A 20,646-nucleotide genomic window follows, 5' to 3' on the forward strand; every position below is an offset into this window, starting at 1 on the left:
ACATAAATTCTAATTAAGTTCTCAGCATGTTCAGTTCAGTTGCTTAGTCGTCTCTGACTCTTTGTGACCCCATGGACTGCAGCACACGAGGCCTCCCTGTCCATCACCAACTCCCGAAGTTTATTCAAAATCACATCCATAGAGTCAGTGATGTCATCCAACCATCTCATCCTCTGTCGCCCCCTTCTCCTCCCGCCTTCAATCTTTCCCAGCATCAGGGTCTTTTCAAATGAGTCAGCTCTTTGCATCAGGTGGCCAAAGTATTGGAGTTTCAGCTTCAGCATCAGTCCTTCCAATCAATATTCAGGATTAGTTTCCTTTAGGAATGGCTGGTTTGATCTCGTTGCAGTCCAAGGGACTCTCAAGAGTCTTCTCCAACACCACAGTTCAAAAGCATCAATTCTTTGGCACTCAGCTTTCTTTATAGTCCAATTCTCACATCTATACCTGACTACTGGAAAAACCATAGCCTTAACTAGACGGACCTTTGTTGGCAAAGTAATGTCCCTGCTTTTTAATATGCATCTAGGTTGGTGTCTAGAAGAAGCAAGTGTCTTCTAATTTCACGGCTGCAGTCACCATCTGCAGTGATTTTGGAGCCCCAAAAAATAAAGTCTCTCACTGTTTCCATTGTTTCCCCATCTATTTGCCATGAAGTAATGGGACCAGATGCCACGATCTTAGTTCTCTGAATGTTGAGCTTTAAGCCAACTTTTTCACTCTCCTCTTTCACTTTCATCAAGAGACTCTTAAGTTCTTTGCTTTCTGCCATAACGGTGGTGTCATCTGCATATCTGAGGTTATTGATATTTCTCCCAGCAATCTTGATTCCAGCTTGTGTTTCTTCCAGTACAGCATTTCTCATGATGTACTATGCATATAACTTAAATAGGTAGGGTGACAATATACAGCCTTGTTGGACTCCTTTCCCAATTTGGAATCAGTCTGTTGTTCCATGTCCGGTTCTGTTGCTTCTTCATCTGCTTACAGATTTCTCAGAAGGCAGGGAAGGTGGTCTGGTATTCTCATCTCTTTAAGAATTTTCCAGTTTGTTGTGATCCACATAGTCAATGGCTTTGGCATAGTCAATAAAGCAGATGTTTTTTATGGAACTCTCTTGCTTTTTCCATGATCCAACAGATGTTGGCAATTTGATCTCTGGTTCCTCTGCCTTTTCTAAATCCAGCTTGAACATCTGGAAGTTCATGGTTCATGTACTGTTGAAGCCTAGCTTGGAGAATTTTGAGCATTGCTTTGCTAGTGTGTGAGATGAGTGCAACTGTGTGGTCATTTGAACATTCTTTGGCATTGCCTTTCTTTGCGATTGGAATGAAAACTGACCTTTTCCAGTCCTGTGGCCACTGTTGAGTTTTCCAGATTTGCTGGCATATTGAGTGCAGCACTTTCACAGCATCATCTTTTAGGATTTGAAATAGCTCCACTGGAATTCCATCCTCTCCACTAGCTTTGTTCGTAGTGATGCTTCCTAAGGCCCACTTGACTTCACATTCCAGGATGTCTGCTCTATGTGAGTGCTCACACCATCGTAAAACAAGTCTATCTAGGGAAGTTATGATCAACCCTTCACAAATGACTTCTTAGAATCTTAACAGTATGCTTTCCACAAGCTTTCTGGTGGTCTGGCAGCTCTTAAAGGACTCCCAACTCTTGCCTTTTCCCTAGGCTCACATTCTTTCCATGTGACATAAAACAAGTTCTAATGAATGACTGCCACCACATTGCTGGGCAGCAGAGCATAGTGGATGTTGTAGGTACTCTGGAAACAGCAACATCCCAAGAGATACTGATAGCTTCAGCTGGACAAGATGCCAGAGAGCCCTCAAGACAGACAGGAGCCAAAAGGGAACTCTAACTTGTGAGGCTTAAAAATTGAGGGGAAACAGAGAGCCCACTTGTTGATGAAATACTCTTTGGCTTGTCCCAGTAGATTAAAAGAAAATTAAGAGTTTATGCAGTAATAAGCCTGCCAATGCAGGAGATGCAACAGACCCGGGTTTGATCCCTGGGCCAGGAAGTTCCCCTGGAGGAGAAAATGGCAACCCACTCCAGTATTCTTGCCTGGAAAATTCCAAGGACAGAGGAGCCGGGTGGACTGTAGTCCATGGGGTCTCAAAGAGTCAGACACAACTGAGCAAGAGTTTAAAAGTATATTTTCTACTGAGTGAAAGGTCACCGGCTGGTATTCCTTAAACAAATGTGGCAGAAGGCACAGGTCACTCATGACATTCCATTTCCAGAGTTGCTGTATCCGCTTTGTGCTCCTTAGGAAAAGAGATAAAAGACTTGAAAACCTGGATGCGATTTCCTAGTAGTTTCTAGTCGGATTAGCCTAAGGGATATCCCACCTGAGGACTTTATCCTGTGGCGGTGTTGTTGCCTAGGCACTAAGTCGTGTCTGACTCTTCTGTGACCCCATGGACTGTATCCCACCAGGCTCCTTTGCCAGTGGGATTTCCCAGGCAAGAATATTGGAGCGGGTTGCCATTTCCTTCTCCAGGGCATCCTCCCAAACCACGGATTGAACCTGCATCTCTTACACTGGCAGGTGGATTCTTTACCACTGAGCCACCAGGGAAGCAACCTGCAGTGTACCCTACTCTTCTTTTTACCTGGTCCACAAAGGAAAAATAAAGAAGATAACTTAGTGTTGAGATGTGAATTAGGGGGGGTTATATGCTAAAGGGAAAAATTTTAAATAAACATAAAACTCTATGAACATCATGAAAAAATTATGAATAAAAAGTCTAAAAATTTAAAAAGCACATTTTCTGAGTCACAAAATGAAATGATGAGAAAATTTTAGACATGGATAGTGGTCACGGTTGCAGAACAATGTGAGTGTACTTAACGGCACTGAAATGTACATTTAACACTTGGTAAAATGGTAAATTCTATGCTATGCATATTCTACCACAATTAAAAATTTTCAAAGGTGCATTTTCTATTGTTAAACACTACCTGATATTACTTAGTAATTATGTAGTTATGAGCACCAATGTTACATCAGGATCTGACTGCCCTGTGTTTGAGACCTGACTTCAACTTTTATGTCTGTGGAACCCAGAGTAGATTTAAACATCAGTTTCAAATCTGTAACATGGGAATACTAAAGTACTTACCTACCCATTATAAGCTGCTGTAAACGTGAAATAATTTACAAGGAACTCAGCAGAGTTCATAGCATGCAGAAAGAACGCAATTAAATATTGGCTCTTATGTTCTTTTTAGGTTTTCATACCAACACAATTCTACATTTTTAAAACAATTAGGACTACAAACAAGGCTCCAATACAAAAGGGTGGGTAATTCTTTATCCCTAGTCCTTAATGTTATATAAAAATATAAAACAACTTCCCATAAAATGCACTCCATGCTGCAGTCAAAGGACATATGAGTTCCAAGTGTTTACCACTAAGCCAATGGTTAATAAACCTCAAAGTCTTACACCCTAAGTGGCAACAATTTCACAGAAACCACAAGAACTTGAAATAATTTAACAGGTTAATATATATATATTTTATCAAGTATAACATGGTCATACAAAAGCATTTGTTACAAATATAATTCACACATACAAAAAGAGGCTATTTTATTTTTTGTCCCTTTTATATCCTATTTTATGCAAAATGACAAAACCAAGAAACTAGCAGAACTGAGCTAGTTCTAAAAAACTGGGAAATATAAATGAAATATATCCAATCATCTACACTCCCTCTCAAATTCCAAACATTGAGGCTTACTGAACTATACTCTTAGAATCAACTTTAAATCTCTGTATGATTCACCTGAATCATACATGGTCAATAGTTATAAATCCAGGTAGAAAAAGCACACAAAATTATTCATAAGTGAAAACACCTCAAACAAAAGAAGTGTTTTTTTAAAAATCCAGATAATATTAAAAGGAAATACACTGAATTTTAAAACATTGTTTTGGACTATCATATAAAATATCACAAGGTTCAGAACTGTTGAACAAAAGTTTATGCAGAACAAAGCCAAAAAGTGAAAAATTATTAAATGTGTACTATCTAAAACCAAATAAGACATGACTAAACTATACAACTTAGAAACATGTTTAAATGTATTTTCTTTGTACAGTTAAGCTGGCTACCACATGCAAAATTTGGCAATTAATTAAAATGGAATTAAATACAGATTTGCAAGCCTTTTGGCCATGATGTAAATATGAAAAAGTTAAGTGAATCACCAATTGCAAAATAAAATGTTACACACTTACCACAAAAGCATAAATGGTCAAAGATACACTATAAAATTGTGTGAAAAAAACAATCATACCAAATAAAGATCTTTCAAGCACTTGCACTCAGAAACATTCCTTTTATAAATAAGCATGTAGTTTCAACTTCAAAAAAATAAAGCTGATTTCCCTCAATTGCACCTATTAGTTGAGAGCTATATCATATATTAGGGATGTACTTAAATGGACCATATTATGGGGAATCAACTGAACTTTAAAAAAACTTTAGAGTCTATTTATTCACAACTTCAAAAATACATATAATTCCAGTGAGGCACAGGTGGGCCCTATCAAAACATTCTGCCATTCAACAAAATTGACACAGGATAACACAATACAATGACAAAAAGCTAACTCCACAATTTAGCAATCCTATACAAGAGAGGCCCTGGCAAAAATTTCTTTCAGAAGACAAACACAATACCACAAAACAAAACAACAAAAAGAAAAAACTGAATTCTGACAACCCTACACAAACTGCGGGATTTCATCTTCAAGGTCTTCAAACTGCTGCATTCGTTTTAGCCTTGGTCTCTGACACGCCGTGGGTACATCAGGCTGCTCTCGCTCTTCAGCCCTCTCTTCAGGCCTACTAACTGGGTGCGCAGGCTCAGCCGATGCATTTTCAGACCCTGGAATTGATTTCAGCACGTGCTCCTGGGGAGCATGCGTTGTGCCAGGGGGCACGGCCACGGAGGGTGTCCCCGGTTTCTCCTCATCCCCTCTCCCACTAGCAGCGGGAGCAGGTGGTTTATAAAATGTTGTCCAGTGCTGGGGCTGCAGGGTCCTGGGTGCTCTGGCAGAAGCAGGAGGGCAGGAGTCAGAGGACCGTCTCTCTGACACCTGTCTTGCTGACCTGACAGGCTCTGTGTATGGCTTACTGGGCTGGGCGATGCTGACTGGGTGGTCCCCACTGCTCCTGACGTTCAGTGTCACACCTCTTTCCTGGAATGCACTGGGCACAATCATTCCAGTCTTTGCAGTGAGGTCATTTTGTTCATACTGTTTCTCCCTAGTTTTTTGTAGAGTCTGCTGATCAAAGCCATCAAATTTAGAACAAACAACAGTTGTGGTGTCTTTTCTATTAACTCCTTCAAAGATAGGATTCTTGCAAACCTTGTCTGAATTTACATTTCCCATATTTCTGCCATTTCTCTCAGTAGGAGAGCTAGCAAGTAGTAGTAGTTTGTCTATTGGCAAACTTACAGGTCTAATCCTGGTCCTTGGAAGATGCCTCTCAACACCATTTATTTCCCTATCGGACTTCACAGTAGGCAGCCTGGAGGTTTTACAAGCATCTTCTGTCTTTCTTGATGCTGACTCAAGTTCTTGGTCTACAAGCAAACGCCCTTTGTTGTCTGTAAAGGAAGAGATTCATTTTAAAATCAAACTTTATGGTATACAGTTAACAAGAGTATCAAAACGAGTTAGAGATGAACACCCTCTCAAAACAAGAGTCTTCATGTATTTTCTCGGTGTTATTTTTTAGTTTTCTAGGCAGAGGAGTAAAATACTCATAAAATATTAAAGGTACACTTTGATTTAAAATGTTAGAAGTCTATATTTATTTAAATAAATATAATAAATAGCTACAAGATTCACTGCAGGTTGTGGGGAAAAAACTCCCTTACTGATGTACAATAGCTTATATGCTATGTATGAACAAGTGAAGTGAAAGTCACTCAGTTGTGTCCAACTCTTCATGACTCCATGGACTATACAGTCCGTGGAATTCTCCAGGTCAGAATACTGGAGTGGGGAGCCTTTCCCTTCTCCAGGGGATCTTTCCAACCCAGGACTGAACCCAGGTCTTCTGCATTGCAGGTGAATTCTTTACCAGGTGAGCCACAAGGGAAGCCCATGAAAAAAGTAAAGTGAAAGTGAAGTCGCTCAGTCGTGTCCAACTCTTTGTGACCCGTGGACTGTAGCCCACCAAGCTCCTCCGTCCATGGGATTCTCCAGGCAAGAATACTGGAGTGGGTTGCCATTTCCTTCTCCATAAGTGCTGACTAAAAGGGCTGTCACGATTTCAACAGTATGATATTGGCGTGTTACCCTCAGAAAAGTTACACCAATTTATACGCCAACCAAATATAAGTATACGCTGAATCCCAAGGCTTTTTCCAACTCCATCTGCTTTTCACAGTTATACTCAACCCACAGTAAGAAGGTATTATATTAAATGCCTTAGAGGCCCTTATATGATCAATTAATAAATGGACTATAATATTCATCCTGAGTTGAATAGTTTTAAGTGGAAAATGCCATTCTCCCTATTCACTGTTCACTTCCAGATGTTCTTCCCTCTCTCTTCTATCAAGTCTGGACCCATGGTCCATGTTTTCTCAAATTAGAATCCTGAACTTTTTCAAACCCTGTCCTTTTTTTGCAGCATCTCCCCTAACACATCCCAGTTTCTGGTAAATTCCAGCCCTCTGCTCATGCTCCTCTTCTGAGGAGTGGTTTGGAGACAGGAGCCCATCAGACTGACTTAACAATTATCACCTCATCTGACCTTCCTCCATAGCTCCTTACTGTGAACCTCTCTTCCCTGGGCTTCCAGGGCAATGCTCTCTTATTTTAATTTCCCAGGTCCTCCCCCCAGGTATATAGAACATCCTAAAGGACGTTTTGCAAACCACTGCAGGCACCAAAGTGCATTCTTAAGTTCTAAGGGAAAAAACTACAGTGTAATGGATAAGAGTGCAGACTCTGAAGCCCAGCATCTGGATTTAGCTCCACTCTACCCCTTTTGCACTGGGCAAGGCAATCTTGCTGACCCTCAGTGTCTTCACCTGTCAAAAGGAATCCTACTTGTATCTTTGATGATATGTGGCCTAAATGATCTAATCATGAAAAGTGTTCATTTATCTATTATATAAATGAAGTGGTACAGGCACTAAAAAAATGAAATTCCTAACTGGGAGCCCTAGATAATGGAATAGTGAAATTATCATCAACATAGGTTCAAATACTGAACAATCAATTAGGGGCATGACCTCTGGCACTATTTAACCTCTCTCAGATTACTAGGTTATGGGTTGAAAGGGGTTAATACTATCTATATTACAGCACAGAACTGTTTCTGAGATCAAATCAGATAAACAGAATCAAACAATAAGAACAGTGCCTAGCACAGAGCAGGCTCCGTTGCTTTTCAGATCTTGTCAGGCTGTCATCATTAATATTTAATTACAGATGAAATTTAACATATATGACAACATTTAAAAAACCTGCAAGTTCACTTTAGTGATGTACAGAATTACAGTAACAAACGAAAGCCTTTCCACAAATGGATGCCACCAATCGCTGCAACTAAAATTATATACAGTGAATGACTACAGACAAGGAAATAAAAAAATACCATGTGTGCTCAATGTGTTAATGACAGGGGATATGAAAAGGCACTTGAAAAAAATTTTTCTGAGTTTTTTGAATCTAAAATTTTTGAATTTGAGGAGTCTAGGTGACTCCTTACAAGTAGTAAGATCAATACAATGTTCTATGGTTACAGAAGATGCTAATGCATCATCATACTACTTAAAACATTTCTGCATTCTTGACATACATTCATTGCAAAACTAAAAAAAATTTTCAGAAAGAGCACAAAACACCTCTATGAACGCCAAGATGTCTTTTTATAAGGATTACTGAAAAGAATGGCATTCATATAAATGCAAGGTACACTAAAAGGCATTCTTAACATCTGGAAAAGATGCACTTACTGAAGAACTTTCTTCCTCTGACTTCTTTCAACTTCACTCACCTTGGCTTTTAATCATGGTTTACTGGGACAGTTTTAAGTCAGTAAGCATGCATTTTTCATGGCCACTCACCAATGAGACATGCATCACATTTTTCTAAAGCATTTTGCTTTCGCTCTGATTCCTCAAATGATGGAGTGGATTCAAAACTTTTGCATTCACTTTCTGTAGTTTGGCTATCCTGTTGATAGAAGAAAGTTTTTAAACTTGAAGAAGCAAAACACACTTCAAAATAAACAGTTCAAAGATTTTCAACTTACAACATTAAACTTTACAAAGTTCCAACATAATTCCATATGAGCAAAACTCACTTCTTTTGAAGAGAAAAACAATGACTTCATAGAATGTTCTGGATCTCTTTCTTCGGGTGATAACAGAGACTTCGGAAGACAGCCTTGGTCAACCTGAGATGCGATGCCACCTGCACTACATACAGCTGTATCTTGTGGCTGCAGGGACCCATCGAAGATCTTCTGTGAGTAGGTAATGAGGAACTCTACCAACCGTGCTTGATTTGAATAGTCAGCAATGGAGGAGATAGTGACAGGAGCCGCTGTGGGCCTTGGCCTGAGGAGACTTGGTCCGAATATCACACCCAAGTTTCTGGAGTTCATTTTGTTTTCTTCTGAATGATCTACAACTCTGCGACAAAGAACACATAAAGCTGTATTAGATTTCCTTGATGGCAGTTTATTATGGGTTGGGAAAGGTGGAGGAAAAATGGGTTGAAATTTAGGAAAAGGATCTATTTATTTGCTTAAATGCTGACCACACAGCAAGTCGGGTTTCACGGTATTAGGATTAAATATAAATAAGTAGAAGGAATCAGTAAAGATTTACCAGCGGAAAAAAAAAATACCCCTGCTCCTCCCTGGTACCTATGGTGGAAACTCTGCCTCACTGCCCACAGCTAGTCCTCAAGCCTAGCTCATCCTACAGATCTCTCTGCTGCTCCACTGCCATCCCCACTGCTCTGGCCTTACTTCAAGTTCTCGCCACCTTTTATTTCTCTGACTATTCAAGGAGACCTGAACTGAAGTAATTAAGTACCTCTCCTCCAAGCCATTCTCGATATAGCTGCTAGAAAGACCTAACAGGCAAACTTGACCATGTTAAATTCCTGGCCCCAAATCCTTTAGTGAGTACAGAAAGAAGACAGTCAATTCATCTGCCAGGCATGTATGACTTTACCAGGACTCCACCTAGCTCACTTTGTGCTGTTGCTTGCTAGACTATGGCCGAACTGAACTTCTTTTATGTCCCCCAAAGCAAAGTGATCTCCTGTGTCTCTGCCTGGACTGCCCCTGTGCACATCAGCAAACCATTCTTCAAGTCTGGCTCAGGGTTACCGTCTCTGACTCATGACTCCTCCCCCATGTTCCTCTGCATGCTAAGCAAAGTGCCCTCAGAATAAGAATGACACTGCACTGCACTTCTGTGCAGGTCTGCCCCTCAAGCTCACAGCGGAACACGGAAGAAGCCTGACATCTGCATCCTTATTTCCCCAGCCAGAGCCTGGCACAGAACAGGCATCTGACGGAAAGATGTTGGCTCCAAGAACATATACAAAGCGTCTCCCTTTCCCTCATACATATTAGAAATGAAATATTCAGTCTAAAAACAATACCACAAGAATGTGAAATGTACTTAATACTACTGAACTGTACACTTAAAAATGGCTAAAAGGGTAAATTTTTGTTATGTGTATTTTACCACAATTAAAAAAATAAACCATAAAAGCAAAACCAAAAAACCTGACCCATTATCCACCCATTAATCAATGCCTGTCTTATTGAAAGTTCTTACCGCTTAAGATGAACTATGAGGTAATGAAGGCTGTTAAAATTTGATGCTGGCAATTGTCTTAGAAGGTCCTTGCTTTTTAGGAGGATTCGGCTTATTTCTATAGATGTACTGGGCCATTTTTTGTCCTCAGGGTTATCCTTTTTCATCTCCTGTTCTTCATTTACATGTTGGATTTCTATTGCAAGGTCCATAAATTCCTTGTACAATCGAAATAAAATAAATGGTTCTGGGAGCTAAAGAAATAACATTACATTAGAAGTATCATTCTTTTCATGTTTTTCACTGTTAATAATTTACTGAATAGCTACTGAGTGGTTTAGCACATCCTTTTTAGAGTAACAGGACTTAAGGTCAATCCACAGTTAGAAATGTACGTAATGTCTCATCACAAGGAAAAATATTTTATTTCTTTAACCTTGTATCTACATATGATGGATTTCACTAAACTTATTGTGATAATCGTCTCGTGATGTAAGTCAAACTGTTATGCTATACACCTTAAACTTATACAGTGCTGTATGTCAGTCATATCTCAATACAACCAGAAGAAAAAAAATTAAACTCTAGAACAAGAAAAAAAGAAATGCATGTATGTTTGCTAGGCGTGATCTATAAGAATATCCATAGATTACAGGCTACAGTCACCATAAGCATATCCACACTAAAAATGAGTTAACTACTAACCAAGTAAAACTCTAAACCTAAAGCGACATGATGGGATCTTAAAACTGATACTCTGTACCAATTACATTCAAGACTGCACCAAAGTCAGCATGATTTTCAGCTATCCTATTGAAAAAAATCCAGGATAATGTACAAAATATATCAAATTAAACAGAAAATACTTATTTTCTGTCTGTACGGGAGACAGAGAGAACAAAATGCTATAAGGTCCTTGTGTTTTACCTGGACCTGACTGAAGATTAGCAAAAGACAATATGACTTAACAAGAAGACACTGCCAAAATTTTGTTATCTAATTTTTAAATACCACTTTAATTGCCATAAGCAGGTCAAAAGATAAAGTTCCTCTCTCAAACTGTCCACAGGCATACCACCTTAATCTGTCTACTGGCATAACTGATTTCAATGACTGCACTGTGTGGTGATAAAATATACACCATCTCTCTTGCTAGCTGATGTCTTACATTATCTGTGGTGAGGTCGGCACCTACTTCTCCAGTTTCCCCTGCTGGTCCCAAAGAGGGCATATCAAGATCAATTTCTACCTCTACCATTTGAGGATCTGAAGAAGGTCATTCTTGGAGCTTCAGACTTCCCACATAGTATTGAGTAAAATAAAGGCTATTCTCTTAACACTGTAAGAACTGAGCATGGCTTTCCACACTAAAGCTTTGGTCCCATAGTATGCCTAGCACAGAACAAGAGCTGGTATGTTGTTGTTGTTTAGCTGCCAAGTCATGTCCAACTCTTTACAACCTCCATGGACTGTAGCCCGCCAGGCTCTTCTGTCCATGGGGTTTCCCAGGCAAGAATATTGCAGTGGGTTGCCATTTCCTTCTCTAGGGGATCTTTTTGACTCAGGGATTGAACCCATATCTCTGGCATCTTCTGCACTGGCAAGTAGATTCTTTACCACTGAGCCACCTGGGAAGACTGAAAGCTGGTAGTATTTGACCCCATTTATTTCCTCTCCCTGACTGACTAGAAGAAATAAAGGATGATTCATTGTGAGATTAAAAGTTATTTGAAAATACTGTCTCCATTTCTCAATTGAGAATCATATAAAATGTGGTTAAAGAGATATCAAAAGTTTCCTGGGCTAACATGGTACATCCAATTTGTACCTAATTTCTTTCCTTTCTACAATCCTACTGACATACAGTTAAGAGAACAGGGATGGAGACAAAAAACACTTCGCAAGCTGAAGAGGACATAAATATGTGCTGACTTAGCACTCCTAAGAAAGCTAAAATTCTAAACAGAGAATCAATATGATTTACCAGATCCTAAGGAGACTCTTGATGAAAGTGAAAGAGGAGAGTGAAAAGGTTGGCTTAAAGCTCAACATTCAGAAAACGAAGATCATGGCATCTGGTCCCATCACTTCATGGGAAATAGACGGGGAAACAGTGGAAACAGTGTCAGACTTTATTTTGGGGGGGCTCCAAAATCACTGCAGATGGTGACTGCAGCCATGAAATTAAAAGACGCTTACTCCTTGGAAGGAAAGTTATGACCAACCTAGATAGCATATTGAAAAACAGAGACATTACTTAGGCAACAAAGGTCTGTCTAGTCTAGGCTATGATTTTTCCAGTGGTCATGTACGGATGTGAGAGTTGGATTGTGAAGAAAGCTGCTGCTACTGCTGCTGCTAAGTCGCTTCAGTTGTGTCCGACTCTGTGCGACCCCATAGACGGCAGCCCATGAGGCTCCTGCCGAAGAATTGATGCTTTTGAACTGTGGTGTTGGAGAAGACTCTTGAGAGTCCCTTGGACTGCAAGGAGATCCAACCAGTCCATTCTGAAGGAGATCAGCCCTGGGTGTTCTTTGGAAGGAATGATGCTAAAGCTGAAACTCCAGTGCTTTGGCCACCTCATGCGAAGAGTTAACTCATTGGAAAAGACTCTGATGATGGGAGGGATTGGGGGCAGGAGGAAAAGGGGATGACCGAGGATGAGATGGCTGGATGGCATCACCAACTAGATGGACGTAAGTTTGAGTGAACTCCAGGAGTTGGTGATGGACAGGGAGGCCTGGTGTGTTGCGATTCATGGGGTCGCAAAGAGTCAGACACGACTGAGCGACTGAACTGAACTGAAGGAGACTCTGCCTCTTGAGAAATCTGCATGCAGCTCAGAAAGCAACAGTTAGAACTGGACATGGAACAACAGACTGGTTCCAAATCAGGAAAGGAATATGTCAAGGCTATATACTGTCACCCGGCTTACTTAACTTATATGCAGAGTACATCATGAGACACACTGGGCTGGATGAAGCACAAGATGGAATCAAGATTGCTGGGAGAAATATCAATAACCTCAGATATGCAGACGACACCACCCTTATGGCAGAAAGCGAAGAAGAACTAAAGAGCCTCTTGATGAAAGTAAAAGAGAAGAGTGAAAAAGTTGGCTTAAAATTCAGAAAACTAAGATCATGGCATCTGATCTCATCACTTCAATGCAAATAGTTGGGAAAACAGTGGAAACAGTGTCAGACTTTATTTTTTGGGGCTCCAAAATCACTGCAGATGGTGACTGCAGCCATACAATTAAAAGACACTTGCTCCTTGGAAGAAAAGCTATGACCAACCTAGACAGTGTATTAAAAAGCAGGGACATTACTTTGCCAACAAAAGTCCATCTAGTTGAAGCTATGGTTTTTCCAATAGTCATGTATGGATGTGAGAGTTGGACTATAAAGAAAGCTGAGCGCCGAAGAACTGATGCTTTTGAACAGTGGTGTTGGAGAAGACTCTTGAGAGTCCCTTGAACTGCAAGGAGATCCAACCAGTCCATCCTAAAAGAAATCAGTCCTGACTATTCATTGGAAGGACTGATGCTGAAGCTGAAACTCCAATACTTTGGCCATGATGTGAAGAGCTGACTCATTTGAAAAGACCCTGATGCTGGGAAATGAAGGTGGGAGAAGAAGGGACAACAGAGGATGAGATGGTTGGATGGCATCACTGACCCAGTGGACATGATTTTCAGTAAACTTCGGGAGTTGGTGATGGACAGGGAGGCCTGGCATGCTGCAGTCTATGCGGTCGCAAAGAGTCAGACACGACTGAGCTGAACTGAAGGAAACTCAGGGATTGTCAGACTAGGTCCTCTAATTTGGGCAAAGAGTGAGCTATCCAAAAAGCATTAGAATTCTAGATCTTAGCCTCTAGTTCATGCTCCTGAGCAACCTCAGAAGACTGGAAATTTCTTCTCTGGGCAGTGTAAAACAGAGGGTCTCTGGAAGGGTAATGCCAAGCATAAGGAACAGGTGGGTAACTATCTTAAATAAGGATTTAGTGACTGCATGCCTGCTGAAGCCTTCTTACCTAACTAGGCTCCCAGAGTTCCCATAGGCAGGGAGACTCTTATCTGTGCTATTAGATTGGCCCACAAGCAGAGACCTAGACATACGAATGCCAGGTGTTTCCCAAACAGCCCTCTTAGATAACACTACACTCACTACAGTAAAGTTCAAAATCTTCAAAGTCTTCATGCATTCAAGAGTTTCCAGACAGTAGCACAGGGAACCATATTCAATATTCTGTGATAATCCATAATGGAAAGAATATAGAAAGAAAATATACATATATATATATGTAAAAACAGAATCACTTTGCAGGAATTAATACAACATTGTAGATCAATGATACTTCAATAAAATCTTTAAAATAGTTTATAATTAAAAAAGCTTCCAGAGAGATTTCAATTCCCAAAGCTTTCATTTTAAGGAGATAATAAATAGAAGACAGAAATAAAAATAAATAGGAAAAAAACCAACTCAAAGGCCTATAACTCTGCTGTCAATATTGTGGCTGCTAGTCATATATGGCTACTGAGCAGGGGAATTATGGCTGTTCCAAACTGACATGAGCTCTAAATGAAAAATACACACCAGATTTCAAAGACCCAGTAAACTCCACAAAAGGTAAATAATTCATTAATTATTTAAAATTACTGATTAGATGCTCAGATACTTTCCATTTGTTAAATGAAATATTAAAATTTAACTTCACTGTTTCTTTTTATGTGGCTACTAAAAAATTAAATATTACATATAAAGCCCATATTATATTTTTATAGGACAGGGCTAGAAGCTGAGAAGAGAAAAAATTCTTAAAAAAAAAAAAACTACGAATATTTCAGGTAGAAGAAATACTGCATTCAATAAAATAAAAAGAATGCTATAAAAGGGACAGAAAACTAGAATTCTTAGAATTAACACATGATCTCAGAAATGAAATAGTTTACAGTAGGAATGCAAGATAAAGCTGAGGGAATTTTTTAGACAGAATTAAAAGAAAACAAAAACAAAAGAAAGAAAGAATAGGGAAAAGGGAAGGAAGCTAGAGAACCAATGCAAGTTGTATCCAAATGCAAGTTCCAGAAAAAAAACACAGAGAAAATAGAGGGGAGAAATAGAGCAAGAAAACTAAAGTTCCACGAACTAAAGGACAACTAAGCAGAATGACAGAAACTGTGGAGTGCCTGAAAGAATGGATGAAAATACACCCATATCAAGGCATAGGCTGTGAAATTTGAGGATAGTGGATAGCAAAAGATTCTACAAGTTTTCAGAGTGAAAACAATAGGCTACATATAAACAGTTAGGAATGAGAAGGATTTTAGGCTTCAAAGAAAACAATTTTTTAAAATGCCTTCAAATTTTCAAAGAAAAATAATTTCCAGCCTAGAATATTATAACCTTCCTTACTACCCACTCTTCCATTCTTATTCAAGGAAGCAAAGTAAAGACATTTACAGATAAAACAGTTTCAAATGTTTAGTCTTAGTCCACTTTGCTCCAGGATGGCCCTGACCAAAACAGGAGAATAAATTAAAAACAAGAAGACATGACACAGAAGACAGGTGTTCCTCACAGAAGAGAGTGGAGAAGAGAGATCCCAGGATGACAGCTCTTCCCATATTAAAAAGGACCCAGAAGAACAGAGCTCCTGAGTTGGACACGTTGAGGACCAACATTACTATGCTCTCTGCAATTGTCGTCATTTTCACTCAAGGACAGAGCTTTACCCAAGGACAGAATGCAGCTGGCCCTGGCCCAGATCTTTTGAACTTGGCTTATCATGACAAAGTGCTGATTCTTCCTGCAACCCTTCCATGAGCTACTGCCTGAGACACTATGGCCACTTAATCCACCACAGCAGCATTTTTTTCAGACCTACTCCTGCAACAAGCGTGTACAAGAGTGAGCACAAAGAGAAAATATAAAGCACTTCACTGCTGACCACATTCCTGCTGACCTTGCAGTACTAAGCTTATAGGATATCCCTGACTGATGCCCCAACCATAGTGAACTTCATGTTCCCTGAATGCATTCACACCTCGATCACTAACCTCCCCCAATAGCTATTTTAAAATACCAGTGAAACTAAAGCCAAACCACTACTGAATCCTTCATATAACAGTGTGAATAGTAAACTTTCCTTCAACAGTTAGATTTATGCTTTCTACTCAGTTTTCTAGAACTTGATACATTCTGTTGTACATATATTGTGAGGCTTCCCTTGTGGCTCAGTTGGTAAAGAATCTGCCTTTAATGCAGGAGACCTGGGTTTGATCCCTGGATTGGGAAGATTCCCCTTGGAGAAGGAAATGGCAACCCACTCCAGTATTCTTGCTTGGGAAATCCCACAGGCAGAGCAGCCTGGAGGGCTACAGTCCATGAGGTTGCAAGAGTTGGACACAACTTTGTGGCTAAACCACTATTCCTAAATATATGAACAATATTTAGGAATACACAACAGGTATTGAAACAGTTAAGAAAAGACAGGGAGGTATTAACACGGTTACAAAACACCACTGGGTAGAGCTGCAGGCTGCAACTGTGGAGTGGCATATAGGGGCCTTCTACAAAGTACAGGAATATTCTATTTTAAGGAGCTAAGTGATGGAAACGAGGATTTTTATTATTATGGGTCTTTAACTTATACATACATTTTATACACTCTTTGATCTGTACTTTAATAATTGGAAAGATATTGATGTGGTTTATATCAATGAAAAATGTGTGCAGCAAACATTATCAGCAAATTGCAAATTGTATTTTTGCTCTGTTTAATGGTAAGTTTCAATGGTAAAAACTTTACCTGTCGAAGGTATAATTTTAAGACATCACAGATATCATGTGAGCTAAATTCTGAAATGTCTACCAAGTGCATTCCATTTTCCAAGGCTTGACACAGTTTTTCAGTTTTGATTTTGTTTCCACATACACGATAAATTCCCTTGAGAAAAGAGAAAAAATTTTGCAAAAAATTCTGCTTCAGTACAAATGGTTAAATGCATATAGCTAAATATACTTTGATTCTTACTAATATTTTAGGAAAAAAACTAGGACCAAATAAGGTAATATTTTTCAAATAAATCTGAATAAATTCCGTTACTTAGTAAAAACTGAGAGCATTGTTCTCCTTTAGTGTATCCTTATGACTAGAACAAATCACATTTATGCTTTAAAATTATTAACTTTAAAAATTATAGTGTACCTGTAGACTCAAGGCTCTATTTTCAATCTCTGAGGCACACATTTTGAGTACAAAAGGGATGCCATCTGGTTCCTTTTTTGCAATCTGTGTGAACTCTGCTCCAAATAAGTGCATTTTCCCCATAAGTTTCTGATGACCACAAATGATGACTAAATTTTCCAAACACTTTCGGTGACAAACAAGGAGACACTACAAGAAAATGACAGTTTAAAATGGTTAATTCACCTTAAATCTGTCCACAAAAGGACAAACTACAGGTAGAGTGATAAAATAACAAAAATGAGTTTAAAAGGTATTACTTGGGTTTGAAATACATTTGATAGCAAAATAAAATATAAAAGTATAGAAGGAACACTGTGGTTCAATTTTTTAAAAATATATTTGCAAAAGATCTTAACTGGTAAAATTAATATCAAAAATGTATAAAGCAAAAAGGATAAAAGGGCTAATATAATTTCAGAAAGATCTTACCTCTTCGCATTCAACACCCTGGAATACCACAATGCCTTCACAATCCCTGCACTTGGTGGGGGATCTCAGTTTGCGAAGTTTGTGAGTGAGAGCTGCCTTTGACATCAACGTTTTCTTAAAGGTTCCAAGAGAATTGGGTCCTTCCAACAGAAGCAGGGTAGTATACAAGAATGGTCAGCAGGACAGAAAAAATTATACCACATGATACTACACTTTAAAAGATTTTTAAATAAGATTACAAAAAGTTATGACTTTAGTCTGTAACATCAAAATAAGCACCAAATGTACAGATCCCTTATAAGGCACACATTCATCAAACATTTAAGCTATGAGTAAAAATCATCATCAAACCAGTAACATACTTCTAAATTACCATGGCACAAGGTTTCCAGAATTAGAAAATTTACAGTTATTAACAAGACCTTCATTTCACAGGCGCCATTACATTCTTAGAGAAGGACCTTATAAAAGTTTGGAAGAAAACTAGCTCTATGAGTTTAGTGTGTCAGGATTATTTGCATTAATGATAAAGCTATACTTGATTTATTATAAAATTACAGATAATAGTAGTTATCTATAAATATCCTACCAGAGGTCAGGTATTCTGTATTATTTTAGAAAATGATGCCAAAACAAGTATCGGGAGGTCTCAAGTGAAGCCATTAACGTAACTGACTGCTCTTTTATGTCCTTCCATATCCATAGATTTCCCTGCCCTCAAGAAGTACGTGTATTTTATTTACTTTTCCTGCCTAGCTTCTTACACTATTTCTTTTGAAGAGGATTTTCTCATATAGAAATTCTCAGAAACAGAATTTCTTCTGTACACTCTGAACAATTAAGTTGCTATAAAGTTTCTGAAAGATAAAAATATCTCGCCTTTTGGACTTCTCTGGTGGTCCAATGATTAAGAATCTGTGTTCCAAAGCAGGGGACGCAGGTTTGATCCCTGGTTGGGGGAACTAAGATCCCACATGCTATGGGGCAACTACCAAGCCCACATACCACAACTAAGACCCAATGCAGCCAAAAATAAATAAATATATTAAAAAATATATCTAGCCTATTTGAGCATCACACCAACACATTTTAGCTCTAATAGTTGTCCTGCTTATTCTTATATTTTTATTTGTAACATTTGATTAATACACTATGAACTCATAAATAATTTGTTGGGATATATCTAAGTCAATATAATGCCTTTTGTTTAATACACGGTAAAGTAATTCTTTAAACCATACCACTTCTTCCTAATATTATGCAGTGCTACTGATTCAGCTAGTTTAGTGGAAATGTGATTCAGGTGAGAGTAATACCAGCTTCTGAAGGGGAGGGTGGCTCTCTTTCATCCAGATCATCTGCAGAAGACATGGTGCCACTGGATGGAGTTCGTGGAAGTTTTCGATGAAAGTCTCCTAAAAGAAAATTCATTGAGAGTTTAAGAAATGGGTAATGACAGCATTTTTTGAATAACGCAAGTCATGCTGTTTTATTAGCTACAGTTTCAACATTTGCTTCCATTCAGACTGTGGATACACAGGGTCCTAATACTTATTACTGAGAACAAAAGAGAATGAGCCAAATCTGACTTTTCCAAATAAATCTAAAACAAACTGAGGGTCACACATTCCAATGAGACCTCAATTGTCAACTTCTGATAGTGTTAGAGATTATAAACTCTATAAGAATAGAGAGTATTTTCTATTCAAGCCTTATATCTAATATCTGACGGAATAGTAAAGCTGTCATTACTTGTTTGTTGAATTAAGTGATAAAGAAATATAGTGTACCCTAAAGCTTTCTATAATAAAATATATAAAAATCTACAAACACAGCAATATAACAGTACTATCACATTTATGTTGCTAATAAGACAGGAGCCTGAGAACCAGGAACAATGATCCTGGCCAGGAGCTAAGAGTTCATGACATAAGTTGTCAGCCAAGGAACCTGCCAGTTGTCTCAAAGCGTGTTCGGAAGCAGCCCAACCAGGTAATGAGGTTTATTTGCTCCGTGCTGACCCTACAAACAGGGCTGTCTCTAAGTGAAAGTTTACATTTAACTCACGGCTTTAAGAGTCTTCAGTTCAGAGTTAGAAAGTACTTCACTAATTATTTAAACCACTTCCTCTCTCTCAAAAGATTCCTTCCCCTCTTCAAACTATGCTTAAAAGGTGGTCATCTAGTTTTTCTTTTGAATGTGTCCCCAAATGACTAAGAGATCATGAAGCCACATGTTCATTTTAAAACTACTGTTACTGTAAAACAAGGGCTCCCAAGGTGACTCAGTGGTAAAGAATCCCCCTGCCAAGCAGGAGATAGAGTTTTGACGCCTGGGTTGGGAAGATCCCCTGGAATAGGGAATAGCAACCCACTTCAGTGTTCTTGCCTGATAAATCCCATGGACAGAGGAACCCAATGGGAAACACCCAATTCATGGGGTGGCAAAGACTCAGACACGACTTAGCAACTAAGCAGCGGCAGCAGCAGAAATTGTAAAAATGACTTCCTTTATTACTGAGCAGAAACCTACCACTTATAAATCCCAGCCCCAGTCACATGTCTCCTCACAAAGCACTCTGACTCTCATCCCTTTCCACTTCCAGTGTCTGAGGATGGCTGTCACAAGGCTATGTATGCATCCTTGGGTCTTTACACATTTATCATGTGACCAGATTCCAAGTTTTCATCTTTATCACATGAAGTCTTACAGGATTCCAAATAATTTAGGGCTTGCTCCAGACTGAGTCTAAGTTTATGGGAATAGCTAGAACCTGTTTTTATAAAGCTAATTATAAATATTCAGTTAAATAGTTAGTCTCACATCTCCAAAGTGTTCCTGAACAGCAATAATTTTAAAGTAGGCCTCAAACTAGTTGGTGACAACCTGCCTGTAAACCCCAGTGCTACACAGAAGTCATTTCTAACTTTAAAGTCAAAGATATATTTATATGAATAAAATTTCTGAACTATGTAGAACACCAAAGAAATAGTCATTAGTCTTTTATTTTGAGGAAGGTTAAATCCTATAACGTATCTCCTGGAATGCCAAGATCCTAGGAGAAAGAAACTTAGCCAGGAAGAACAGGATTGGAGCAGTCTTTGGTAGAAGACTGAAGGAGAAAGA

The 20,646-nt window shown here is 38.9% G+C and overlaps 1 protein-coding gene across 7 annotated transcripts in view; it reads right to left on the reverse strand.

Annotated features, from left to right (window-relative positions):
* Nucleotides 1-3,513: 3,513 nt before the first annotated feature.
* Nucleotides 3,514-20,646, reverse strand: part of ARHGAP29 (Rho GTPase activating protein 29) — a 79,422-nt gene continuing 62,289 nt past the window's right edge. For all 7 annotated transcript variants that reach the window (XM_042251119.1, XM_027972222.2, XM_015092124.4 and 4 more), the window contains 8 exons: nucleotides 18,837-18,935; nucleotides 17,521-17,660; nucleotides 17,050-17,238; nucleotides 16,651-16,788; nucleotides 9,853-10,085; nucleotides 8,358-8,688; nucleotides 8,119-8,227; nucleotides 3,514-5,640 (listed from right to left, as the gene is read on the reverse strand). In XM_042251119.1, coding sequence (XP_042107053.1) covers nucleotides 4,751-5,640; nucleotides 8,119-8,227; nucleotides 8,358-8,688; nucleotides 9,853-10,085; nucleotides 16,651-16,788; nucleotides 17,050-17,238; nucleotides 17,521-17,660; nucleotides 18,837-18,935 — 2,129 coding nt within the window. In that variant the 3' untranslated portion in view covers nucleotides 3,514-4,750. The remainder of the gene's footprint in view (nucleotides 5,641-8,118; nucleotides 8,228-8,357; nucleotides 8,689-9,852; nucleotides 10,086-16,650; nucleotides 16,789-17,049; nucleotides 17,239-17,520; nucleotides 17,661-18,836; nucleotides 18,936-20,646) is intronic.

This window comes from Ovis aries, chromosome 1, assembly GCF_016772045.2.
Source record: "Ovis aries strain OAR_USU_Benz2616 breed Rambouillet chromosome 1, ARS-UI_Ramb_v3.0, whole genome shotgun sequence".
NCBI classification, from domain to species: Eukaryota; Metazoa; Chordata; class Mammalia; order Artiodactyla; family Bovidae; genus Ovis; species Ovis aries.